This window comes from Colletotrichum siamense (genome assembly GCF_013390195.1).
Source record: "Colletotrichum siamense strain Cg363 chromosome Unknown KSG_Cg363_contig03, whole genome shotgun sequence".
Taxonomy (NCBI): domain Eukaryota; kingdom Fungi; phylum Ascomycota; class Sordariomycetes; order Glomerellales; family Glomerellaceae; genus Colletotrichum; species Colletotrichum siamense.
Window position 1 is genome coordinate 3,697,206 of NW_023501016.1, and position 21,261 is coordinate 3,718,466.

Consider the following 21,261-nt stretch of genomic DNA (forward strand, 5'->3'; position numbering starts at 1 on the left):
TGCTGTGGGGAAGCTGGTCCGTGTGTCATTGAAGTCTGGGCGGCACGTATCGATGTCTGGCCTTCCTTATCCGGCAAGACGGGAGACGTGGACAGGGCTGAACGACAGTGCCCCTCTTTTCTTCTCGAAGGTACGTACGCACGCTACGTCCACACTCACGTACTGTCTCCCAAGCCAGTATGTTGTATCGCGGCTTGTGGATTTACCCTTTCATGCTTAATTCCTTCGTTAAACAGTTTGTTTTGAACTTGCATACACAAGTTTCTTCTCGCGCCGAACTGGGAACTCGAGCCCATGGGGGAGGGCTCACTTATCTCCCTCCCCAATCGGAAGCCTTGCCCCTCTGCGGGATTCTTGCACGTCTCACACTCACATTAGTACAGAACGCCTCCCACGACGGTTGGGCTGACACGACTCTCAGCCAAGGCAGCCTGGGCACTGGGGCCGCTCTCCGTGCGTCTGTGGCTTGCCTCTCTCGGCGACGATGAACACCAAACCCTATAGACACTGACAGGAGAGTGCATCAGACCGCGCGACTCATCGGTGGGAGGGTTATGTCTCGGCGTTATGTTTAGAACTGCGGGTGCATGGGTTGCACGCAGGTTGCTAGCTTAACTGGCCTCATGTCGGTCAGAACCCAGAATACCCTCGTATAGCGGGTAGATCTAGAGCAACTGTGATTCAACGTCATGCTCGACGTGTGTAGGGGGATAGGTTGCAGTGACTAGGCATCCTTAGGCAGGCCAGGCAGTCTCGGCAGTGTGAGCAGTCTTCGTGATCTCAACGTAGATGACTCTGGGGCCTGGGTGGTTGCAATGACGGCTGGATGATCGATCCTCAGGGTTAGGGTCAGAATATCGTAGACGTAGGCTCTTCGCAGTCCTAAAGGCCACCTTTTTGTAGCTGTGCTAGCCCGTCCCATGTTCAGAAGTCACAAAGTAGCTTAATCTTTTGGAAGCAGAGTTGTCTTCGTCTGTATTGCGTCTTCGCTGTAAAAGTCCAAAATACTTCCTCCGCTGGTCGTCTGTTATTCTTTAAGCGTCCCTTCGTGTAGATGCTACCCAGTATATCCCCCTATTTTCCTGACCATAAATGCCCGATAGCGAAAACAAGACTAAGAGAACAAGGCTCGAGAAGAGTTGATCAAACCAATGATTAAAACACTCAAGAAAAATTAATATTTCCGCTCACTCGAGAACACGAGCTGATCAATGAGGTCATTGTTCCCGTACGCGTTTGCGCCTGTTTTATCCCTGTTTCGTATATTCATAAGAGGTGAGAGAAGGACTTCGAGAGGGGAGGCTCTATTTGCGCTGCAAGCCCAGAAAACGAGCTGGGTAATCGGGTATCTTTCGCGACAACTCCTCGTTCTGGCTTCTTCAGTTCCTGTCCAAACGTTAGCTGCTTGTAGACACATCCAAGGAGGACTATAGCTCATACCTCTGATAGTAACTCTGCCCCTGGCTCTGGCTGCCGCTCTGATCATAGTCGTAATAGTACGGCTCTTCGTCGTAGTGGTACTCCTCCCCGCCGCTACTTCCGTGACTGGGCGGCTGGGGGTAGCTCGTCGTGTAGTTGTTGCCGTACGTGGTGGTGTACTGTGTATCTTCGTTCACGTACTCGCCACGTCCGCTCCCCCGGCGACTCTCGTGCTCGTGGCCCCTCGACACGACATGTCTGATGTTGATGCTGCCCCAGGGTAAGTACTCCTTTTCTTCGGGCTCCAGGTTTTCGGGCGACGAGACGACGTAGGACCTGTGCGCGTTCTCCTCGTTCTGCGTATCTCGGGTGGCCTTTTCCTTGCTATCCTGATTCTTCTTGCCTGTTTAAGCGAGTCAGGAATTTTCTTTCTGAAGTAGGAGAGGGGCTTTTCTAGGGAAAAGACATACGAAACTTGCGTTGCGCAAGACGGTTCTGGACACGGCGGCGCTCTTCCGGATCTGTGATGTCTGTCCAGTCGTCGTTCTTGGATGAAGATTTCGACTTGGACTTTGAGTGAGAGTGTGAGGAGTGGTGCTTGGAGCTCGACTCTGACGAGTGCTTTGACGATTTTGATGACATTGCGGGTTTCGTTCAACAGGGAAAGCAAGTTTATGTGCTGCTCTTCAAGGACGGACTCCAGTCCCGCTGCCCAAGACCAGGACCAAACAGTATGCTACAAAGGAGAAATGATGACGAGATGGCCAGCACTTTGCGGTCTTGAATTGGCAGATACTGAAGAGGGAATTGCTTTTGATCGAGTATGATCAACGGAGGGATGAGATAGTAGGTGTCTGAGCAGAGCTCGAGTGGTTGGAAGTAGACTTGAATGTTGGCCTGATGTTTCGATGAACGAGATGTTTGTCAAGCTAAGGCACAACGTCTCTTTATAATAGAGTCCGCAACACCAACATCAACCAGGCTGCTGCTCCAGAGATGTAGCACAGATGCCTACGCAATGCCGGGATCACCCACCAGCAGCGGGAGAACCTGGAAAGCCTCATGCGGCGGATGGGGCAGACTTGAAAACGGCAACGGGGTCAGTTGCCCGTGGCTTCCGCGCCGTGACGCAGAAACTGACATCTGCAAAATACCTTACGCGAAAAGAGGCAGGTTCGGCACTCGAGTCCACAGTGCCATATCTGCCAAGGAACGGAAGACAAGGTATAGACGGGCAGGGTGTAGTAGTCAAAGCCATATTGGGTTGATGGAGGGGTGTGTAGCAACGAAGGATATGTTCCTGATGGGTAGGGGTGACGAGAGCTGAGTACGTCGACAACGGGTAACTAGTGTGGTGAACGCAGATGACAGACAGCTACCCCCGGTAGATGATGGGGTTTTGGGAACGAAGCGCCGGATCGCGAGCATGGGGATGATGAGGGTGGGTATACTCCGGCTGCCGCAAGGGGTGTGGGAGAGTTCGCCCAATGTTCGAAACATCTCACCGGGGTTGTCTTGGACAGGACAACAAGACCAGGGTTCCATGTGACGGACATGTTGTGGCCTCGAAAGCGAAATACGACCAGCCAAGACAGACACGACTAGGAGATAAAAATAATACAAAGGGGCTTTTGAAAGCTTTCCAATTATTCCCGCACGAAGACGCCGGCAGCGTGTCCCGTGGCTGCGCCGTTGACTTCACAGCGCGGTTGGCTTCCCCAAACGGGACGGCCCTAGAGCTGGACGAGGGGAAACCGGGGCGAACGGCGGGCACTGTTTCCGCCAGTTGACCATGGCAATGGAGTTGAGACCGGGTTGTCACGGTGGGTGAGCCGGGGCGGGGCGGTCAGAGGTGTATCGGGAGGGTGGGCCCTCCGATGAGGCGAACCTGGTTGCGATCGCAATCCATCGTATATCATGCTCTTAACGAAGAGTCTGATGAAGCTGATACGTAAGGGCATTCGTAGCCGATGAACACCCACGTACCCAACTGCACACCGACAGCAGTCTGGTGGACCATAGCTTATGAAGCGGCCTCAACAACAGACACCAACGTTCGAGGCAAAGAAGGATCTGACGGCGGCCGGTCTTGGCAAAAAGCTGGATATCGATGGGTACACGACGCCTGGGACCCTGTTTGCCTTCAGCCCTAGGTCGATTAGGAATGCCCAATGAACGGCATCGCATGTCGTGCCTGACGTGGGTTGGCCAGGGGTTCGGTCCTGCATCTAGCTTAGCTAGTGGCCGTCTCGTCTGTGTATTTGCCCATGCAAATCGAGACCGAACCCAATAGCTGCCATCCGTACTGTCTGCACACACACGGTGCGCAGAAGCGATGCGCGTGCAGTGCATTTGCTGCACCTTTGATCTGACGCCTCTAAGAGTATACACACACTCATTCCTGGACAATTGGTGATTGCGCCCGCCGGCAAGGCTCTCTGTCGATGAAGTTTGGCAGCATTACCGACGTTGCTCGAATGCGCGGCGTGTCCAAATGGTTGGGACATGGAAAGGAGGGTGTCATGCGACAGGTGATCGATGAGTCCTAGCTCAACCCTGCAGATGACAGGTACATGCCCCGTGGAAATTGGCTCCCATGTTCAACGTGCGTGGACGATTACGAACCGGCGGACACCCCGCCGTAAGACCATGGCGTCGTCTTTTGCTTCAGTGGAGGGCGACCCGGCAAGACGGCCAGGTTGACTCATCGACCGGCTCCGGTTTTCTGTTCCGTGCTGATTCGTGGCCAGGTGGTGGGTGGGTTCGATCCTCCCGCCGTCCGCCGTCCGAAAGTCCAAGGTCGAGGGTCTGGCTGGTCTGTGGAAGGTGGAAGAGAGCGAAACATTCCGAGCAAGTGGGACGGCGACGTTTAAGCTTATTGATAGGCCCAGAAATTTCCTCTTTGGTCTCCGGCTCGCTTCGTGCCCGTCGCCAATTTCCGCCCGTGCTGAGTGGACGAAAAACACTCGGTTGGACCCGATCCGACAAGAAACCGCGCGTAAAGATCCGGCTCCTTTGCCTTGCTTTTTGACGCTCTCGTGACCACGAATGCCGGGCATTGCCCTGGATTCGGTGAAGCAACAACGGGGCGATTGAGTTGAGAAACTGCTGGAGAGTTGCCGTTTTTTCCTTGTCTGCGACATCAGGTGCCCGTAAGGAAAGTCCTAGGCTGGCACACAGTGCGAGCTCTTAGAGAGTAATGTTGCGGAGTTTTGGCGAAGGGGGTTGATGTTTGGACTGGTGGTCAGAACTGCAGACACCCGTCGCTCAGCTTCATCAAGGGATAACTCCAACACAGCCCGTCGATAGCGTGGGGTTTGCGGCAGCTTCGAATACGCCGCCCTGCGTGGCGCCCTGGCCCTCGCTGACTTGACTTGGGAAGGAAGCACCACCCAGCGAATCTAAGTGACATTCCTGCATGGTTGAACCTGCATTCTCATGGAGGAACAGCCACCCAGCGCCAAGAAAATATTCACGGAACTGGCTTTTCAGCTGAGTCTCCAGGACCACGCTAAAGTTCCTTGGGTACAAGACTTCTCATCAAGCAACCCTGAAGAAATCGCACAAACGGGTTGGCGTGAGGTTGTGTTTGGCATGCAATGCCGTTTCGATTTGAGCAAAGCCGGTGACTTGGTGAGGTTTCACGAGGTCGATGGATTGTGGCGTCTGCCTGGCTGCCTAATCGGGACTGTCTTGGGAAAGCGCCACCGGCAAAGGACACTCGCTGACGACGGTCGTTGCGACGAAAAGAAGCGGATTCAAATTTGGATCTGACGTAGCCCGGGACAGTTGAGGAACAACGCGCGTGGCTGCATTTCGTTGATCTCAAACGGCGAGTATCTGACGCATCGCAGTCATACCCACCGGTAGATGCCAGGCAAGGATCTCTGCCTAAACTTGGTGGAATGTCAAGTTAAGGTCGCGGCAATGCCGTCGAGACGCGCCATGTTGACGAATGAGACCGCGGTTACCGTACCCGTCACGCCCCAACTCTGACCAGGTGCTCGAGGAGTGACATTGTGGAGCGAAGGGGTTGCCGTCGACGTAGAGGTATCGTGATATAAGCCGGTTGTTCTTGAATTTCCGTTCTTTTGCCATACATGCGAAGTCGTATCTCCGCGAGAAGGTTGTTGGGGGAGAGGGTGTAGTCGTTATTGTATCAGGTTGGGTTGCGTCGGCAAGTATGGGGGCCAAGCCAGGTGCACGTTGACGAAGGGAGGAAGAGCACCATGAGCTACCTGCCTAACCAGATGGAACCCACGGGTCGGGGCGGTTCATCTTCGGTTGCTTCTCGCCGAAGCTTAAACGTTGGACTTTACCCATTGGACGCAACGGCAGCACGCCTCTTGGGTCGCACAGCTCCAACATGGTGGGCGAGTGTGTGGGAGCAGTTCATCCCATCCAATCAAGGAGAATCCTAATTTAGGGAGCATCCATCTCGTAACTTTGTTCAAATCCCACCCAATCACCCATCGGTACTTTACAGGGTTTATGTTGCTCACGGCGTACTGCTCAGTTGCTTGTGTTCAGCCCGGACCGTCGCTGCTTTAAATTCGACCATATGTCAAGAATTGAGGCCACCCCTAGGAGCCTGAGGTACCACCTTGCACACAATTACCTGGCAAAATAGTGCTGTTCTGTGAACTCGCTGATACTGGTACGTGTGATGCCTTGGTTCATAGTAGGTGCGGGTTGCAGACGAGGGCTTAGGTATTGAACTTGTATGTAGTCATTGTCTTTCTTATCCATCCATGTCTATCCTATCCGGTCTTCTGATACATGTTGCACATCAGCAATCAGTATTTGTGTACTACGCCGAGGTCATGTCCACAAAGCGCAGGTAAGGCGGACCGCACTTGGGACGAGCCATGCTTTGCACAATTGCTTAGGCCTCCTCGAGGTGTGCTGCCTTCTCGTCCTTCTCTGACCTGAACTCCTGCGGCATGGCAATGGGCCGAGTCTTGGCATATTTGACCGTGGCCCAGATTGAAGGCGACTCGCGGAACAGAAGGTCAATCTCTTCAAGGTTGCGGCCTGTCGTCTCGGGAAACCACATCCAAACTACGATGGGGAAGGTGAAGGCAATGACGGCGTAAACAATGTAGTATTGGTACCCGATGCTGTTGATGGCCACGGGGGTGACCATGATGACCAGGAAGTTGAACAGCCAGTGGTTGGCGGTCGAAATAGAGGACATGGCCATGCGCAGGCGCAAGGGGGCGACCTCGGTACAATAGAGGTAGTTGGCTCCCATGAGGCCAATCGGGATCCAGGTGTTGTAGAGGAAGATCCAGAAAGCGGCAGAGATTTGCGCGGCATAGTTGTCCTTACCAAAGGACGTGGACACAGCGAGGGCAACCATACAAATGGACATGCCACTACCACTGACAATGAAGGCAGCTCGACGGCCGAAACGATCGATAGTGAAGAAGGCGATGAAAGAGGCGAGGAACTTCCAGGTGAGGGTGCCGCCAGACATGATGCGAGATTGTTGGCTGGACATGCCCAAATTTTGCTGGAATAGAATCGGCGCGTAAACGCTGACCAAATTGGAACCACTGTGTGTTGTGTTAGTCACTGTTCATACCAGACAATAAGCACATTGGTGAGTACATACCACATCTGCTGGTAGAACTGGAGACCCATGCAAAGCAAAAAGCGATACAACAGCTTGTCTTCGCCGTTCTTCAGCATATCCTTCATTGACACCGCAGAGCCCTTGGTTTCTTCGAGAGAGTACTCGATGCCGGACAATTCGGCCTGCACTTCGAGAGAGTCCTCTGGCAGCGACTTCAGCACTGCAATGACAGATCGTGCTTGTTCGGAGCGGCCCTTCATAACTAGCCATCGGGGCGACTCCGGGAAGAAGTAAATGGAGGCCATGAGGACAATCGAAAAGAAGCAGGCGATGGCCAGAGGCGGGCGCCACGTGATTGGGCCCGAATGGAATTGGAAGAAGCCGAAGTCGACCCAAGACTCAAGCATATACCCGACGCACATAAAGCATCCTGACATGACAACCTGACGGCCGCGGTTGGCTGCGGCGGACGTTTCGGACTGCCAGACGGGCACAATCGAGCTAAGTTGACCAATGCCAAGACCGCAAATGACACGACCAATGGTGAACTGAGGCAGACCGAAAGCAGAACACATCAGGGCTTCACCGATCAAGGTGAGAACACCGGAGAAAAAGATAATGTTTCGACGTCCATAGATATCGCCGGTCCAGGAACATGAGAGAGAGCCGATTGTAGCGCCGATAGTGAAGGTAGCAACGATGAATCCTTGTAGTGTCGAGTTCCGAGATTTCTCTGCGCCGGATGTGTTGACAGTATCAATTTGGGGAAAGGTCTTGACCCAATCCTCCTCGGTGAGCAGACCGCCGACCACACCGATGTTGTAGCCGTAAAGAATGAAACTGGGCGCAATGATGAGAATGATTCTGAGGGTGTTGAGGGCGTCGCCCGTAAGGCCAAAGTACTTCTTGGAGCCCATGATTTTCGCAATGCACCAGATCACACAGACTGGGTTGGAAAGACAGGACGGAAAGAAGAAAGACGCAAGGTTGAAAGTTTCTTCTTGGCTTTTGGGATCGGGCAAGAGGCCAGCTTTTTAGCCTGTCTCTTCCCCGTGGGCGTTAGCTCCATGCTCCACGAGGGGGATAGATAACTCCATCATGGAGCTCGGGGTGGTTATGGAGCCGGGTGTGGGAGGATTGCGGAGGTACCCAATCCCTTCCGTGGTCCCCCATGGAGGAAGACGCGGAGGCGTGGGGCCAGGCCGACGGGGGATGGGATGGACCCAGATAGCCTGCCCGCCCTGGGGAGATCTTCCGACTCAACCGTTTCTCAAAGGAATTGCTGCCTCTCTCATACGATACCGACAGTCCTCCCCCGGAATTGACCTGCCGGATTCTTCTTAACTTCCCGTTTGCGAGATCTGGAGCAGAGCGGAACTGGTCCGGAGGTGATGCAGGGTCGCATAGATTAGAATGCAGACCAATCATCTCAACTCTGATTGGCGATGCTGGCTGAGAGCCGCGCTGCCAACTTGCCCCTCCGCCAAGGTGTGCCAATATCGAAGTGGTGAGATTACCCATATATGAATTATGTCCGGTGCCCATGACGAGCTTCCCACAGCTTGGCGAGCTGATGTTTACCAGGGCATCGACTGGCTTCACAGGCTCGGCCACGGAGTCTGAGTCGTATGCGATGAGAGTGACTAGGCATGGACCCAAGAAGCCCAGGACGCCTCTAGCTTACCAAATACAACCATCGTTCGGCCGACCAAGCAGAGGTGTCTGCATCGGCATCGACGGCATCTTGAGTAGGGAATGTCCATCCTGTATGAGTATCCAGCAGCATCGGAACTTCGGGAGAGCAATGCACACGTCTTCATATATGAATCGTGACGCGCGACGACCGGACGCTGATCTTTGAGACGAATGTGAGAACCCGCAGTTGGGCTGCAGGAGACGTAGCCTCCCTGCTTACCCCCTCGAGAGTTTCGATCTGCTTGTTGTTGACGGACTCGCCACGGAGCATATTCTCGACCCATATCGGTGGAGAGGGCGCGGAAGCAAAAGCGCGAGTCGCTATTGTCCGCGGTGTTTTGCAAGCCCGCCGTTGCAAACGCTTGTCCGTGGTCTTTTGTAAGTCCGCTGTTGGAAATCACATCAAAACAATACGCTTCGACATTCACCTGGTTCGTGAAGCACGTTGGACGCTCCGACAACACTTCTGTCGTTGTTCTCGCAACATTGTGAGCGATCTGCAATTCGGAGCGGCAAGCGGCTTGGAAAGGCAAGTGCGGTTGGATTGCCAATGATCCAAGTGCTTGGCTGTCTGCCAAGAGTGCGGCAAGCTTTTTTGAGGCTCAGTCAAGCGTCCGGGCGCGGCAACGGCCAATTCCCAAGTGACTGGGGGAGGAACTTTGTACTCCCGTGCCGTGCTAGAGAAAGTCCGGGGTTACGGGGTCTACTAGGATGGCAAGGACGCTAACCTGGAATGAACATCTCGCTTGGCGGTCCGCCAAATTCGCGACAACCCGCCCAGAGCCGTTCCAGACAAGGCGTCCATGATGGTGGTCGGGTGCCTGCCAGTGACGCAAGTAGGTGCCAAGTTACCGTTACCTTATGCAGAGGGCGTGTTTGTGCTGCAGACCCTACATATGGGGAGGGGGGAAGGGATTGCTGTGAGTTGACGCCCTTCGAGCTGCACCGCCGTCCGGCTGCCGGGCCTTGACATCGCCGTCGGGACCATGGTCAACACATACCGTCCCCCAGAATTGGGATGATGGTTGCACACCATCACCACCAGCCTCTGTCAGCTCGTTTCAAAACGCCAAGATTTGCTGTCGACGGCTGCGCACCTGTCGGGCTTGCTCTGGTGCTGATCACTCCATCTCATGTAGGTCTCGCCTTTTCACGCCCCTGCATCGTGTGAAGTCTAGGCTTCCACACCTTGACATGCGTGGAAAGACTCTGTTTGGAATGAAGGGATCCTACGGCCTCAGCTACTGCCAGCGCTCATTATGGCTTATGACTCACACGACCACCTGCCATGAGAAATGAAACCAACATGGGTAGGCGTATGCAAGAGATATTCCGCCAACGTCGCGCGTTGGCACTGCTGCATCATTAATTATCTCCGTGGTTTTCCTGACCTTGGTGGCGCTTCTCACCGCATGTGAGCGACTGTGGTCTCAAGGCGGGATGGCTGAACACATACCTGCAGCCATACAGGGCTGGTGGCTGGCATAAATGAGCATCGATTCTGCCTCGCTCCGTGGGAGTGGCGTCGCTAGAGTTTCCAGAGACGAGAAAAGTGAGAAGAAATGCACTTCACAGTCCTACATATGTGCCAAGTTGAGGCACTGTGCTGCCAACAGACGAATGGACCTGTTACCTTAGACCAAGTAACCTATTCACATATGACTTTAGATACTAAGACCTGAGGGTGCGGTGGCAGCGCCACGCGATGGGTTTTGAGTCAACTTCCAACAGCCGATTGTCATCCCGTAATCAAACCTGTGGCAAGAAGGATCACCGGCAGCAAGTTTCAACATACGCCGGTATTTGGCGTTTCCGCCAGCCCCCACGTAGGGACGGTCCGCTGGAACGGCAGCCACCAGGAAGTGGAATTTTGAGTTGAATGGGCGGCCTTGCGAGTCTCCTTAGTCAAAGCTTATAGAGATCTTCTTTTGGGGCCTTCCTATAGACTGGATGGGAGCCCGGGTGATGGCCGCTGTTGTTTTAAGCTTTTTGATCCCGAATACCTTAAATGAAAATCTATAATTGTATTTCAATCGTATAAAGGTTTCCGGTGGCTGAGTGTTGCCACATGGTCGCTACAAGCAAGCGCGCAGCAACCGTGTCAGTCCGTACACCTACAGGAATCACATCTCTTCGCGCTGGTTGCCCGTTTTTGGGTGCGATTTTTCTCGTCCCGCGCGAGAATATTCACGCGGATATGCTTCTCTGGTACAGTCTGGCCTCTGTAGAGTGAGCCTCCACTGCCAAGACTTAGGATGTAAGCAGCTTCAACATTCCCCCGACTTTCCTCGCAACTCCACCAAACTACTACCCGCCTTGCCTTACAGGCTGCGGCGGCATCCAAGGTTATGCCTAGATCCGTCCGCTTGGCCTTCTCGCTGATCTGCCGCTCCGTACAACCACCAGCCTAGCAATCTGGTCCAAAGTGTTGCTAGGGGTCTTCCCTTCCACTTTGCCTGTGAAATGACGGATGCCATGGATCGAACAGGTGCTTCAGCTCGGTATCTCCGCGACATCCTTTTTGGAGCTACAAATTTAGCTGGTTGTTGTACGAGATCCGTGATACCCTCCAGTATATCGCGGCTACGCCTTTGAGGGGTGGGGTGGTCTAAGATATCCTCACTGTGCATCCTTCAGTCTGAACTCACGCCGATGGCGTTCTCTGCGCATTGTTGGGTTCCTGTATCTGACAACAGTCAATGATTTCAAGTGCAGCTGAGGCCAGGTATGCCTCGTGTTATCTAACACCTGGACTAAAATGAGAGACGCACACTGACGAATCAGATGGCAAGCCCCTCATCGTCAGTCCTTGGTGAAGCTGATGGGCGTCACGAGATACGTTGCGCTAATAATAGCAAAGCGGCCTCAGTAAGATGTCCAGAAACTCAGCCGTGGCATGTGCAGTTCATTGATGATTGCCTTCCCATTTTTTTGGACCTCGTATCGTACAAGATCTATGAATATAGTACAGTTGGTGGTGTCAAGCGGCAGGAGGCTGTAGAACGGGCGGCATGCTTAAACGCTTCGAGGAGTTTATCGTAGACCAGCGGCAGCCTCCCTCTCTGCCTTACGCGCTGCGATGCGCTTCTTGAAGCGAACCTCACCTCTCCTGCGTTCACCACCATCAACCTTGTGACCCTGCTTGTGCTCCCACATACCCTCTGCGACAACCACACGAGCTCCCTCGCCGCCCGGCAGAGGCAGGGCATGAGGACCAGAAATCGTGTTTGCGCCGCGAACTGTGTAGCCCGTAGGCTTTGTGAGCTGAGCGATTTGCAGGCTGCTAACGTCGGCGTCCGCCGGCACGTTGACGACAATCTTCTTGTCTGTCGCGGGGTCTCGGACGACCTTCAAGATAGCCTCCCCACTCTCGACATACTTGAAATCGCCGCCGGGGCCAAATGCGCCCTTCCTGTATCTGTCCAGCCATGAGAGGAGGTATCGTCGTTCCCTTGGTGGCTCGAGGCCAAGCTCTCGGAGCTGTAGCGATGTGAGGGAGAACAGAGCATCCCATGTGGGGAACTTGTCAAGGTGCTGGTTGAGGCCGCGGCCAACGACCTTCAACAAGGTCTCGACATCGGGAATGAGAGGTATCGGCGACGGAATGGGCGGGGCTTCTCTGGTTTTATGAAGCCATCTCGTCTGGCATGTCGGGGCGACCGGGGCCTTGCGGAGGAAAGGATTCAGGAACTGCTGGAACCGAGATGCCCTCATGTTGACCTAGGACACATGTCAGTACCAATGGCGCTTTTCGGAACATTTTAGAGGGATTTAGGCATACTGTGTGGGCTTATGAGCTTCTCTAGCCAGGCAATTGGTCGATTTCAAGCTTGCGCGTGGCTGTCGTCCAGGTCTTGAAGTCTCGCGATGTTGCTTAACTTGCCTCCAATTTTTGCTCTGCCAGGCGCTAACGCTCGATAATTTTGACTTACATAATCGTCCCATTGAGAGAGACTTAAGTGGTCTGAGTTCCTCTCTCTCTGTTTTTTTGACCGCCTTCTTGTTGTGGTCTAGCGCCCCGCCCACGCTTTTGTGGTTCGCCAGCCAGGGGGGCCTCCGCTAAATTGGCAGTGCCCCGCGATCCGTCGCGCTAAGCATTAGGCGACGCAGGATGCGACGCGACCTGAGTCTGCCTCTCTCTGCCTGCCGCTTATCGATTAAGCTACCTACGCCATCCTTATCGAGGGGAGCTTCTTCCTTCCACCTCAGGTTTGCGCCAACAGCCCCTTCCCCTCTAACCGGGACCTTTTGCTCTTCTCTCCATTACCTCCAAATTTCTCATCTTCATGTCGTTCGCCCCGATCGGTCAAACGCTCAATATGTCCATTGTGCATTGACAAGACGTTACAAAGGCATTCAGACATTCTGCAGGGGCTGTTCAACATGGGTCGCACAAAGCAGACCGCACGCCGCGGCAAGCCGATCCCAGTGACATCCACTGTCGATTTTCATGGTAAGTCTTTTCTTCAAACTAGAGGTTTTGATGAGCTGACATCAAAAGAACAATGGCCTGCCCATTTCATTGATCAACTACGTGCGCACCTCGCCGATCACGAAACACTGCCAGAGATCCAAGAGACAGACGAACCTGCAGCTAAACGAGTCAAAAGATCCAACAGCGACATTAAATCGCTACTTGTAGGAAAGGAATCTCTAGAAGTTGCGCGGAAATACCCGAGGGAACTGCTTTCCGACTCATCGAAACACTCAACCATTTACCGCAATGTTGGCCCCCTCCTGCATGTTGGAGATAGACATGGCAAAGAATTGATTATTGCATCTCGCGCCAAGTCTGTCGCTCCAATACACGCAGTCGTACCGGTCTATCCGAACGCAGTGTCTCGGCGCTTATCAACGTGCTTGAGCCTTTTCAACAGCGGCAAGTGGAAGGAGTCAAGTGAGGAGGGCGAAATATGGGTGTCGCTCGATATGGCCATCTCCACGCTGGGAGATCACCTCCAGTTAGAATTCCGCTTCTGTCTATACTGGAACGAGACAAAAACACCCTACAGCCGACTGCGTTCAACGTTTGAAAGAAAGCAAAGCCAAAAGGTCCTCGATACCTTCTTGTCCGATGGCTCTAATACTATTGCATCCGGGAGGCAGAGCTGGTCGCCGCTCGACTTCTACGAAGCGGCGCACGTTCCTCCTTCTGGCGATGAAAATGGCCTCACAATCAATGTGCCGGAACTGACGGCATCATTATATCCTTATCAGAAACGAACTCTCAGCTGGCTTTTGAAGCGAGAGGGCGTCTGCTGGAAGAACTCGCCTGATGGGAGTTCTGTCGGACTTATTGAAGATTTCCCCGCTCCCAAGGATCTTGATACTGCGCACACTTTTCGCAAGACACAAGACGCACTCGGCGGAGACTTTTATGTCAGCCACGTGTATCATGTTGTCACCAGCGATCTTACGCCCTTCCAGCAGGCGGAACAACATGTCAGGGGTGGCATTCTTGCTGAGGAAATGGGTCTTGGAAAAACCCTTGAGGTTATTGGTCTGATCGCGCTCCATCGTCGGCCAGATGGCGAAAGCAACACAGTTCTCACTAGGGAGGGAGAAGAACTCCTCGCCACGGGCGCAACGCTCATTGTCTCGCCCAGCTCACTTAAAGAGCAATGGATGTCGGAGATTCACCAGCACGCGCCTCATCTCCGAGTCAAATACTATCCCGGCCGCAAGAATGTGGGCTTTGAAAGCGAGGAGCTGCTGCGCAAAGATCTGGCAGCTCACGACATTATCGTAACTACCTACTCCATCCTGACTTCTGAGCTTCACTACGCCATCAAACCACCCGAGAGATCCCGAAGACAAGAGAGGAAGTACGAGCGACCTGCGTCTCCACTTACGCAGATGCTGTGGTGGCGAATCTGTCTTGACGAAGCCCAGATGATCGAGAGTGGTGTTACAGGTGCTGCTGCGGTCGCCAAAGTCATACCTCGAGTCAATGCTTGGGGCGTAACAGGAACCCCAGTCAAGAACGACGTCAAAGATCTGTTTGGTCTTCTCAACTTCTTGCGTTATGAGCCCTACGCCTCCTACGCACCAGCTTGGAAAGCCTTGACGGACTCTCACAAGCCCCTCTTCCGGTCACTATTCGCCTCCATCGCCCTACGGCACACAAAGCAGCTTGTTAGGCATGAGATTGCTGTGCCACCGCAGAAGCGATTTGTGATAACCTTACCGTTCACAGCCGTCGAGGAACAGTACTATGGCGAGATGTTCAGAAACATGACCCGAAATTGCGGCCTGGATATGGCCGGCAACCCCTCCAGTAACGATTGGAAGCTCGAGCAGTATGAAACCGAGATGCGGGCATGGCTCAATCGACTTCGACAGGCAACTCTTCATCCTGAGATTGTTCAACGACGAGGCAATGGAAGAAAGGTCGGTCCCATGCGGACGGTCGACGAAGTATTAGACGCTATGCTTGAGCAGGGCGACAACGATATCCGAACTGAGCAAAGAGCATACTTTCAGGCACGGCTTCTCCGCGGCCAAATGTTGGAGAATGGTCCGAGAGTGAAGGAGGCTCTGGAAATATGGGAAAAGGTCAAGAAAGATGCTTCAGCCCTTGTTTCGGAGTGCCGAGAAGAGGCAGAAGACGCTCTGAAAGAGTTGAAGTCTTCCGGCTCAAATCAGGATTCGATAGTTGACTTTCCCTCAGACGAAGATGATAACGAGGAAACGGACGAGTAAGTCTTGAAGACCATGATTGTTTTCCCGCCTTTCTAACCCTTCTAGTCTCTCGGGGGTAGGCCGCGTTGGCGAGGCTCGAACGAGACTTCGCCATGCGTTGGAAATCCTACATAAAGCAACCTTCTTCTGTGCCAATGCGTTCTTCCAAATCAAGTCAAACAGCGACCTCACAGAGCCGGAATCTGATGACCACAAGAAGTTGCAGCAACTAGAAGATTCCGAATACAGCAAAGCTCAGGAGATTCGTCGAGAGATTCTGTCCGAGGTACGCTCTCATGTGAAATTGTTTGTCTTCATCCACTAACTAGGCTGCAGAGTCATGCGAAGGCCATGTCACTGGTCAATAAGCTGGGACGGCAGGCTCAATCACAAACGTTCGTTGATATACCGGAACTTACAGTCAATTTGAACAAGGGCTTGGAGAGCGCAGGTGTGCTTGAAAAGCTCGAAGAGCTCTATGGTGTCCTCAATGAACAAGCGAACATCATCGACGAGTGGAGAGAAGCCGTCATTAAGCTACTTTCCCAGCCACTGATCGATGAGGAAGCTGAGGTCGAAAACACGGGTGAAGAGTTCACAGACTCTACGAAAACCCAAGAAGAACTCATCGTATACGTACAAGTGCTACGTGCGGCTGTTGCTGATCGTCAGGATGCGATCTCGGGTCTCGAGAATGCGCTCGTGAAGCACGAGACAAAGGTCTCCCTAATCACTGCCAAGGCGGATGAGGGTCCGGCCCCGGAGCAAATGATGGCTCTTCACCAACTCAGAGACAAAGTCAGACCAGATAGAGATCGGCATGGTTCACTACGAGGCGCCATTGCAGAGCTCCGAGCTATCGCCTCGCGGTTGCCACAGGACGGCGGTGGGCGCGCGAGCGTTGAGCGTGAAATCGTTGTCAGGCAGATAAGAGAAACCCAGGCACATATCACCGCGCAAACCAAGGCCGCGACGGCGCTCGAGCGGGAGATGGACAGGTTCACTAGTGCCATGAATGCCAGAGTCGAGTATTATCGACAGTTGCAGGCTGTGTCCGACAGTGTGGCCCCGTACGAGGGCCCCAACAACCAGCAAGCCATTGATTCATGCAAGGTCAATGAGGATCAAGCTCGTCAAAAGTTCGACGCCGCAAGGGCAAAACACAGATACTGTGAGTACCGCCTCCACCACACGATTGCATTGTACTGATACACGCGTCTCCAGTGCTCAACCTGAAGGAAGCCGGGACACAGTCAAATGAGCCCCGGATGTGTATCATTTGCCAGTCATCATTCACGATCGGTGTCCTCACTGTCTGTGGCCACCAGTTCTGTAAAGACTGTATAAAACAGTGGTATCGGGCACATCATAACTGCCCAATGTGCAAGCGAAAGTTGAGACTAACTGAGCTTCACGACATCACGTTGAAACCGAGAGAGGTCAAGTTGCTCGAAGAAACGACAACATCGACAACGCATGAGCCCAAAGACAAGAACGCAAGAACCAATGGCATTTACTCACAATTTGGCTCTGAGAAGATTGCTCAAATCAAGGATATCGAGTTAGCGGGCCTATCGTATGGCAGCAAAGTGGACTCGATCGTGCGCCATATCATCTGGCTGAGGAAGACCGATCCTGGTGCCAAATCAATTATTTTTACTCAGTATGCCGCACAGCATTTCCTAGGAAACAGCATGCTTACCATTTGTACAGATACCGCAGTTTCTTGGGCGTTCTGAGCGCCGCTTTCTTCCGCTACAAGATAGGCTTTGCGTCCATTGACTCGTCAACCGGGATCCAGAGATTCAAGGAAGATCCGGGCGTTGAAATATTCATGCTCCATGGACGGGCACAGTCTAGCGGTCTCAACTTGGTGAACGCGAGCCATGTATTCCTGTGCGAACCACTCCTAAACACGGCCCTCGAGCTCCAAGCTATTGCGCGCGTCGACCGAATTGGGCAGAAGCACGAGACAACGGTGTGGTTGTACTTGATTGAAGGGTCAGTTGAAGAATCCATATACAATCTATCAGTCAAACGGAGGATGGATCACATGGGCAAAAACTCGAAAGGGAAAGGAAAGGAATTCACCCCCGAGGTGGCAGAGCCTACACTGGAGGCTGCAAATACGCTCGAACTCGAGACTGCTTCTCTCAATCATCTAATGAGCAAAGACAAGAATGCGGGAGAAATGGTAGAAGCGGGCGATCTTTGGGAATGTTTGTTCGGAAGCGTTCCTAAACGCATTACGGCGAGTGTGGCGGAAGGCATCATTGCCGACAGTAGAGAGGATTAGATGTAGACTTCACTTGGTCTTTGGTGGTGACCAGGATGCGAAGCGTGTCGAGGAGATATAGACCTTGTCGTGTTTGAGTGGCGTCCGGGAAAGCATTGGAAGCGATTTTGGACTTTATTTGTTTGTCTGGGTATACAATGATGAGATGTTCTAAGCCATTTTGGTAGAGAGTTGCCTGATAAGTCAATGGACTGGGAGTTGACAGCATTCAGACCAGAAAAATTGGGAACGAATCCCACGTCGCCGCCGGGTTACATGAAATGCGGAACTAAACATGTAGAATCAAGGCTCACTACAATCCTCGAGTCTTGATTCTCGGTCATGTTCTTGGAACAAGAAAGTTCACGTCTAATACTATCCTACTTTCATTCTAGCGGGGTAGTAGCGGGGCAGTGAAGCATGAAAGCAGCACCGTTCCCATGCTTCATTCTTTGTCAAAAAGAAAGCCGAGCTGCTGAAGACTGCAGCTTGGTCCGCTCTGAGGCCGTAACAAAGCGCAGGGGTTCAGGGGTTCAGGGGACCCACACAGCTGGCACCAGCTGTTGCGGGGTCTTCCTTGGAGAGAATCAAGTCATAATCGACTGCGTCCAGGCTGAGAGCCACCTGCCAATAACCAACTAAAGCAGCTGATATTACATCCCACCTAGCGAACGACCTCAGCAACCCCGCCCGAACCCGTTCGGATCTCACGAGGGGCTCTGCCATGAATTGAGAGAGATTGAAGACTGCCTCCAGGCCAGTAAAAACACACCAGATGCAGCTGTTCCCCGGCGGTTACCATGTATAGGACTCGAGGAAATGCCCCTCAGGGGGGCGGTATCCTCGGCGCGTTGAAGGCGACCGAGATGCTGGATTCGAGGCCGAGTCTGCCAGCAGGTTGGTTTGAGTCCTTTGGTTGGAATTCGAGGAATTGTGTACTGACCTGTCCGCCAGAGATCCTCGTCGCGATCCTCGACTACCTTCCCGTCGCAGACCTGATGCAGGTCGCTCGAGCTTCCCGTCGCATGCAAGAAATGGTGTACGATGATACGAGATGGGTCGCCAGATTGAAGAGCATGGGATGTTGGAACGAAGCCGAGGCGAGGCAGCGGTTCGATGAGGCCATGCGGAAGAGACGGGAAGCCGCCGAACGGGCGGCGAAAGGCGCCGCTGGAGGCCAGCCAGGAGCCCCAGGAAGCCACCCTCCGAAACCCACGAGTACGATGTTGTTCGATGCCACGGTTGAGGAAGAGCGCCGGAAACGCCAATCGGCAGTGCCTCCTATCGATGGATTCGAGAGGATGACTGTAGGAGCACCAGCAGCCAAGGACCCATTCAAGGACCCGGAGGCGCTGCTGGATGTGATCAAGAACTCGAGGAGTATCAGGGGGCACGCAAGAGAGGAATATGGCAAGATTTACGGCTCATTCGCGCCTTTCTATTTCGACCTTGCCAGGGCGAAGAGCCACACGGATCCTATCGTCTTCCAGGTGTTCAGGGACCCTGAAAGACAGGCTAAAATGCTCTCGAATCTGCAAGTATTTGCAAAGAGCGACTGGGCGCAGGGGTGGAATCAGCGAGAGGAACGACTTATGACCATGACGAGTATTTTTGAGGGCGCGGTACTTCGAGAGTTCGAACAGGGGTACGAGTTTTGGGATGTTGACGGCCGCATGAAGCGGTACGCGCACGTGCTGCATACACTGAACGGCGGCAACGCAGCAACGGAGCTTTTCATCCAGAAGCACCCTATATTCAGCGACCGCGAGGTCCTGGCGGTCAATTCGTCGGATTGCATCAACCAGACCAGTGGGGACGAAATCAATTTGGAACCCTCCCGACTGTTTTTCGAGATGCTGCTGCGGAAAGTCAACGAGCACGCTGAGATTATTGGGCGCATATTCGCCAATCCCGATGTTGTGTTCTGGGAGTTTATGGAAAAGGTCCGGGAGGATGTTATCATGGACTACATCACACCGCTTTTCGACGCAACGCACGACAGAAACCTACAGTGGTATCTGAAGGCTGTGGCTGGAACCTTTGAGCAAGGCATGCTCTTCTTCAAGTCCGTGGTCCCTCCAAAAGACTCCAAGAGCAACCTCGAGGAAAAGGCCAAGGAGATGATGCTGAGAGTGTTTGAGCCGCATCTGGACCTGTATCTGCAAGAGGAGCTCGACTTTTTCACAAGACATGCCGAGTCGGAGGTTGCAGAATGGGAGAAGAAGCTCTCTGAGCAAGACGCCTCTGTCGAGTCGTTCTACATGAGCAACTTCAACAGACAGGCAGATAAGAAGGACTTTCTGAGTTCTTTCAGAAAGGTAGTCATGATGCCCGTCACGGTGTTGCCATCTTTTGGCAGCACGAGTACAACAACGAAACCTACCACACCCAACGGCACATCTGCCCTGTCGCCTCAGCCGTCTAGACCGCAAACGCCCAGTCTTGCACCAAACACGGACGGAAACGGCCGGCTCAGTCCTCTGCCCGCACAAGCTCCAACCGACGAGCTGGCGGCCAAGGCTGCTCTGATGGCGTCCAGAATGGAAGGCATTAAGACTCTTTTCAGTATCGAAATTGCCCTGAACCTAACACACAAGGCCAAGACGAGCATGGGTCGCGCGTCGCTGTTCATGCAGCTTGGAGGCCAGTACGGCGAGGAAGCCCGTGAGCAATGCGAAACAATATTCGTAGTCATGCTCCGTATCCTAGGCAACAGACACGTCAAGGTCGGCTTCGAAAAGGCCGTTGAGCACCTTTCTCACTACAACCCTCGTGAGGTCAGCGACCACAACCAGTCCGGCGTTGCGCCCCTGGTGACCTTTATCGAGCTGGTCAACGTGGGCGACCTCATCTCTCAGATGATTGACGTTTTCTACGAGCAGCAGCTCGCCGGCCCAAAGATTGCAGACCGCAACGACTTTCTCGACCCCGCCGGCATCGCCAAGAAGAAGTGGGAGCAGATGCTGGACGAGAGCGTTGCGGCAGGCTTGAATAAGGGCATTGACGTCCTCATGGATGAGGTCGAGTACCTCCACGGCACGACACAACAGCCGACCGACTACAACCCCTCTGAGACGGGCGGCATCTTGGCCGACCCGGGGCCGACCGAGACGGCGCTTCGCATCAAGGAGCTCGTGTCTTCGCACACGCGCATGCTGGTTGGCACGACGGAGAAGTCGATGCTTGATGTATTCAACGGCGAGGTGGGCCTGCGGCTGTTCACGGCCGTGTGCAAGCATCTCAAGCGGCAGCGTATCAGCACTGAAGGTGCCATCAAGCTCATTGCCGACATGAACCTATATTTCGAGTACATTCGCACCCTCAAGAACCAAGACCTGCTTGCCTACTTCAAGGCATTGCGCGAGCTGAGCCAGATCTACCTCATCGACGCCAAGCACGCAAAGGAGATGGCCACCATCATTGCCGACGGCGACCGTTTCGAGGGTGTGTTCCGCGCCGAAGAAGCGTATGAGTTTGCGCAAAGACGATCGGATTGGTACACAGTTAGAAAAGATGTGGAACGGGCAATGTACGGGATGGAATGCTCGCTCATGTAGAGAGGCATACACCAGATGGTGCTATATAGCAGTCTCATTCTTGTTGGAAATCATCT

At 53.5% G+C, this 21,261-nt stretch overlaps 5 protein-coding genes across 5 annotated transcripts; 2 read left to right on the plus strand and 3 right to left on the minus strand.

Moving 5' to 3' along the window:
- Nucleotides 1-1,379: 1,379 nt before the first annotated feature.
- Nucleotides 1,380-2,061, minus strand: CGCS363_v004971 (uncharacterized protein; the record flags this gene model as incomplete). The annotated part of the gene is made up of 3 exons (XM_036636820.1): nt 1,380-1,386; nt 1,441-1,822; nt 1,890-2,061. The coding sequence occupies 3 exons, from the start codon at nt 2,059-2,061 to the stop codon at nt 1,380-1,382; spliced, it is 561 nt and encodes a 186-aa protein (XP_036498222.1).
- Nucleotides 2,062-6,304: 4,243 nt separating this feature from the next.
- Nucleotides 6,305-7,914, minus strand: CGCS363_v004972 (Sugar transporter STL1; the record flags this gene model as incomplete). Its single annotated transcript, XM_036636821.1, has 2 exons — nt 6,305-6,977; nt 7,037-7,914. 2 exons carry the CDS (start codon nt 7,912-7,914, stop codon nt 6,305-6,307), a joined length of 1,551 nt encoding a protein of 516 aa, XP_036498219.1.
- Nucleotides 7,915-11,725: 3,811 nt separating this feature from the next.
- Nucleotides 11,726-12,406, minus strand: CGCS363_v004973 (Protein FYV4; the record flags this gene model as incomplete). Its single annotated transcript, XM_036636822.1, has 1 exon — nt 11,726-12,406. One exon carries the CDS (start codon nt 12,404-12,406, stop codon nt 11,726-11,728), a length of 681 nt encoding a protein of 226 aa, XP_036498220.1.
- A 669-nt stretch (nt 12,407-13,075) lies between these two features.
- On the plus strand, nt 13,076-17,669 carry CGCS363_v004974 (putative ATP-dependent helicase; the record flags this gene model as incomplete). Its single annotated transcript, XM_036636823.1, has 6 exons — nt 13,076-13,145; nt 13,194-15,390; nt 15,440-15,659; nt 15,710-16,544; nt 16,598-17,036; nt 17,087-17,669. The coding sequence occupies 6 exons, from the start codon at nt 13,076-13,078 to the stop codon at nt 17,667-17,669; spliced, it is 4,344 nt and encodes a 1,447-aa protein (XP_036498216.1).
- A 779-nt stretch (nt 17,670-18,448) lies between these two features.
- On the plus strand, nt 18,449-21,205 carry pof6 (F-box protein pof6; the record flags this gene model as incomplete). Its single annotated transcript, XM_036636824.1, has 2 exons — nt 18,449-18,545; nt 18,603-21,205. 2 exons carry the CDS (start codon nt 18,449-18,451, stop codon nt 21,203-21,205), a joined length of 2,700 nt encoding a protein of 899 aa, XP_036498218.1.
- Nucleotides 21,206-21,261: the final 56 nt, after the last annotated feature.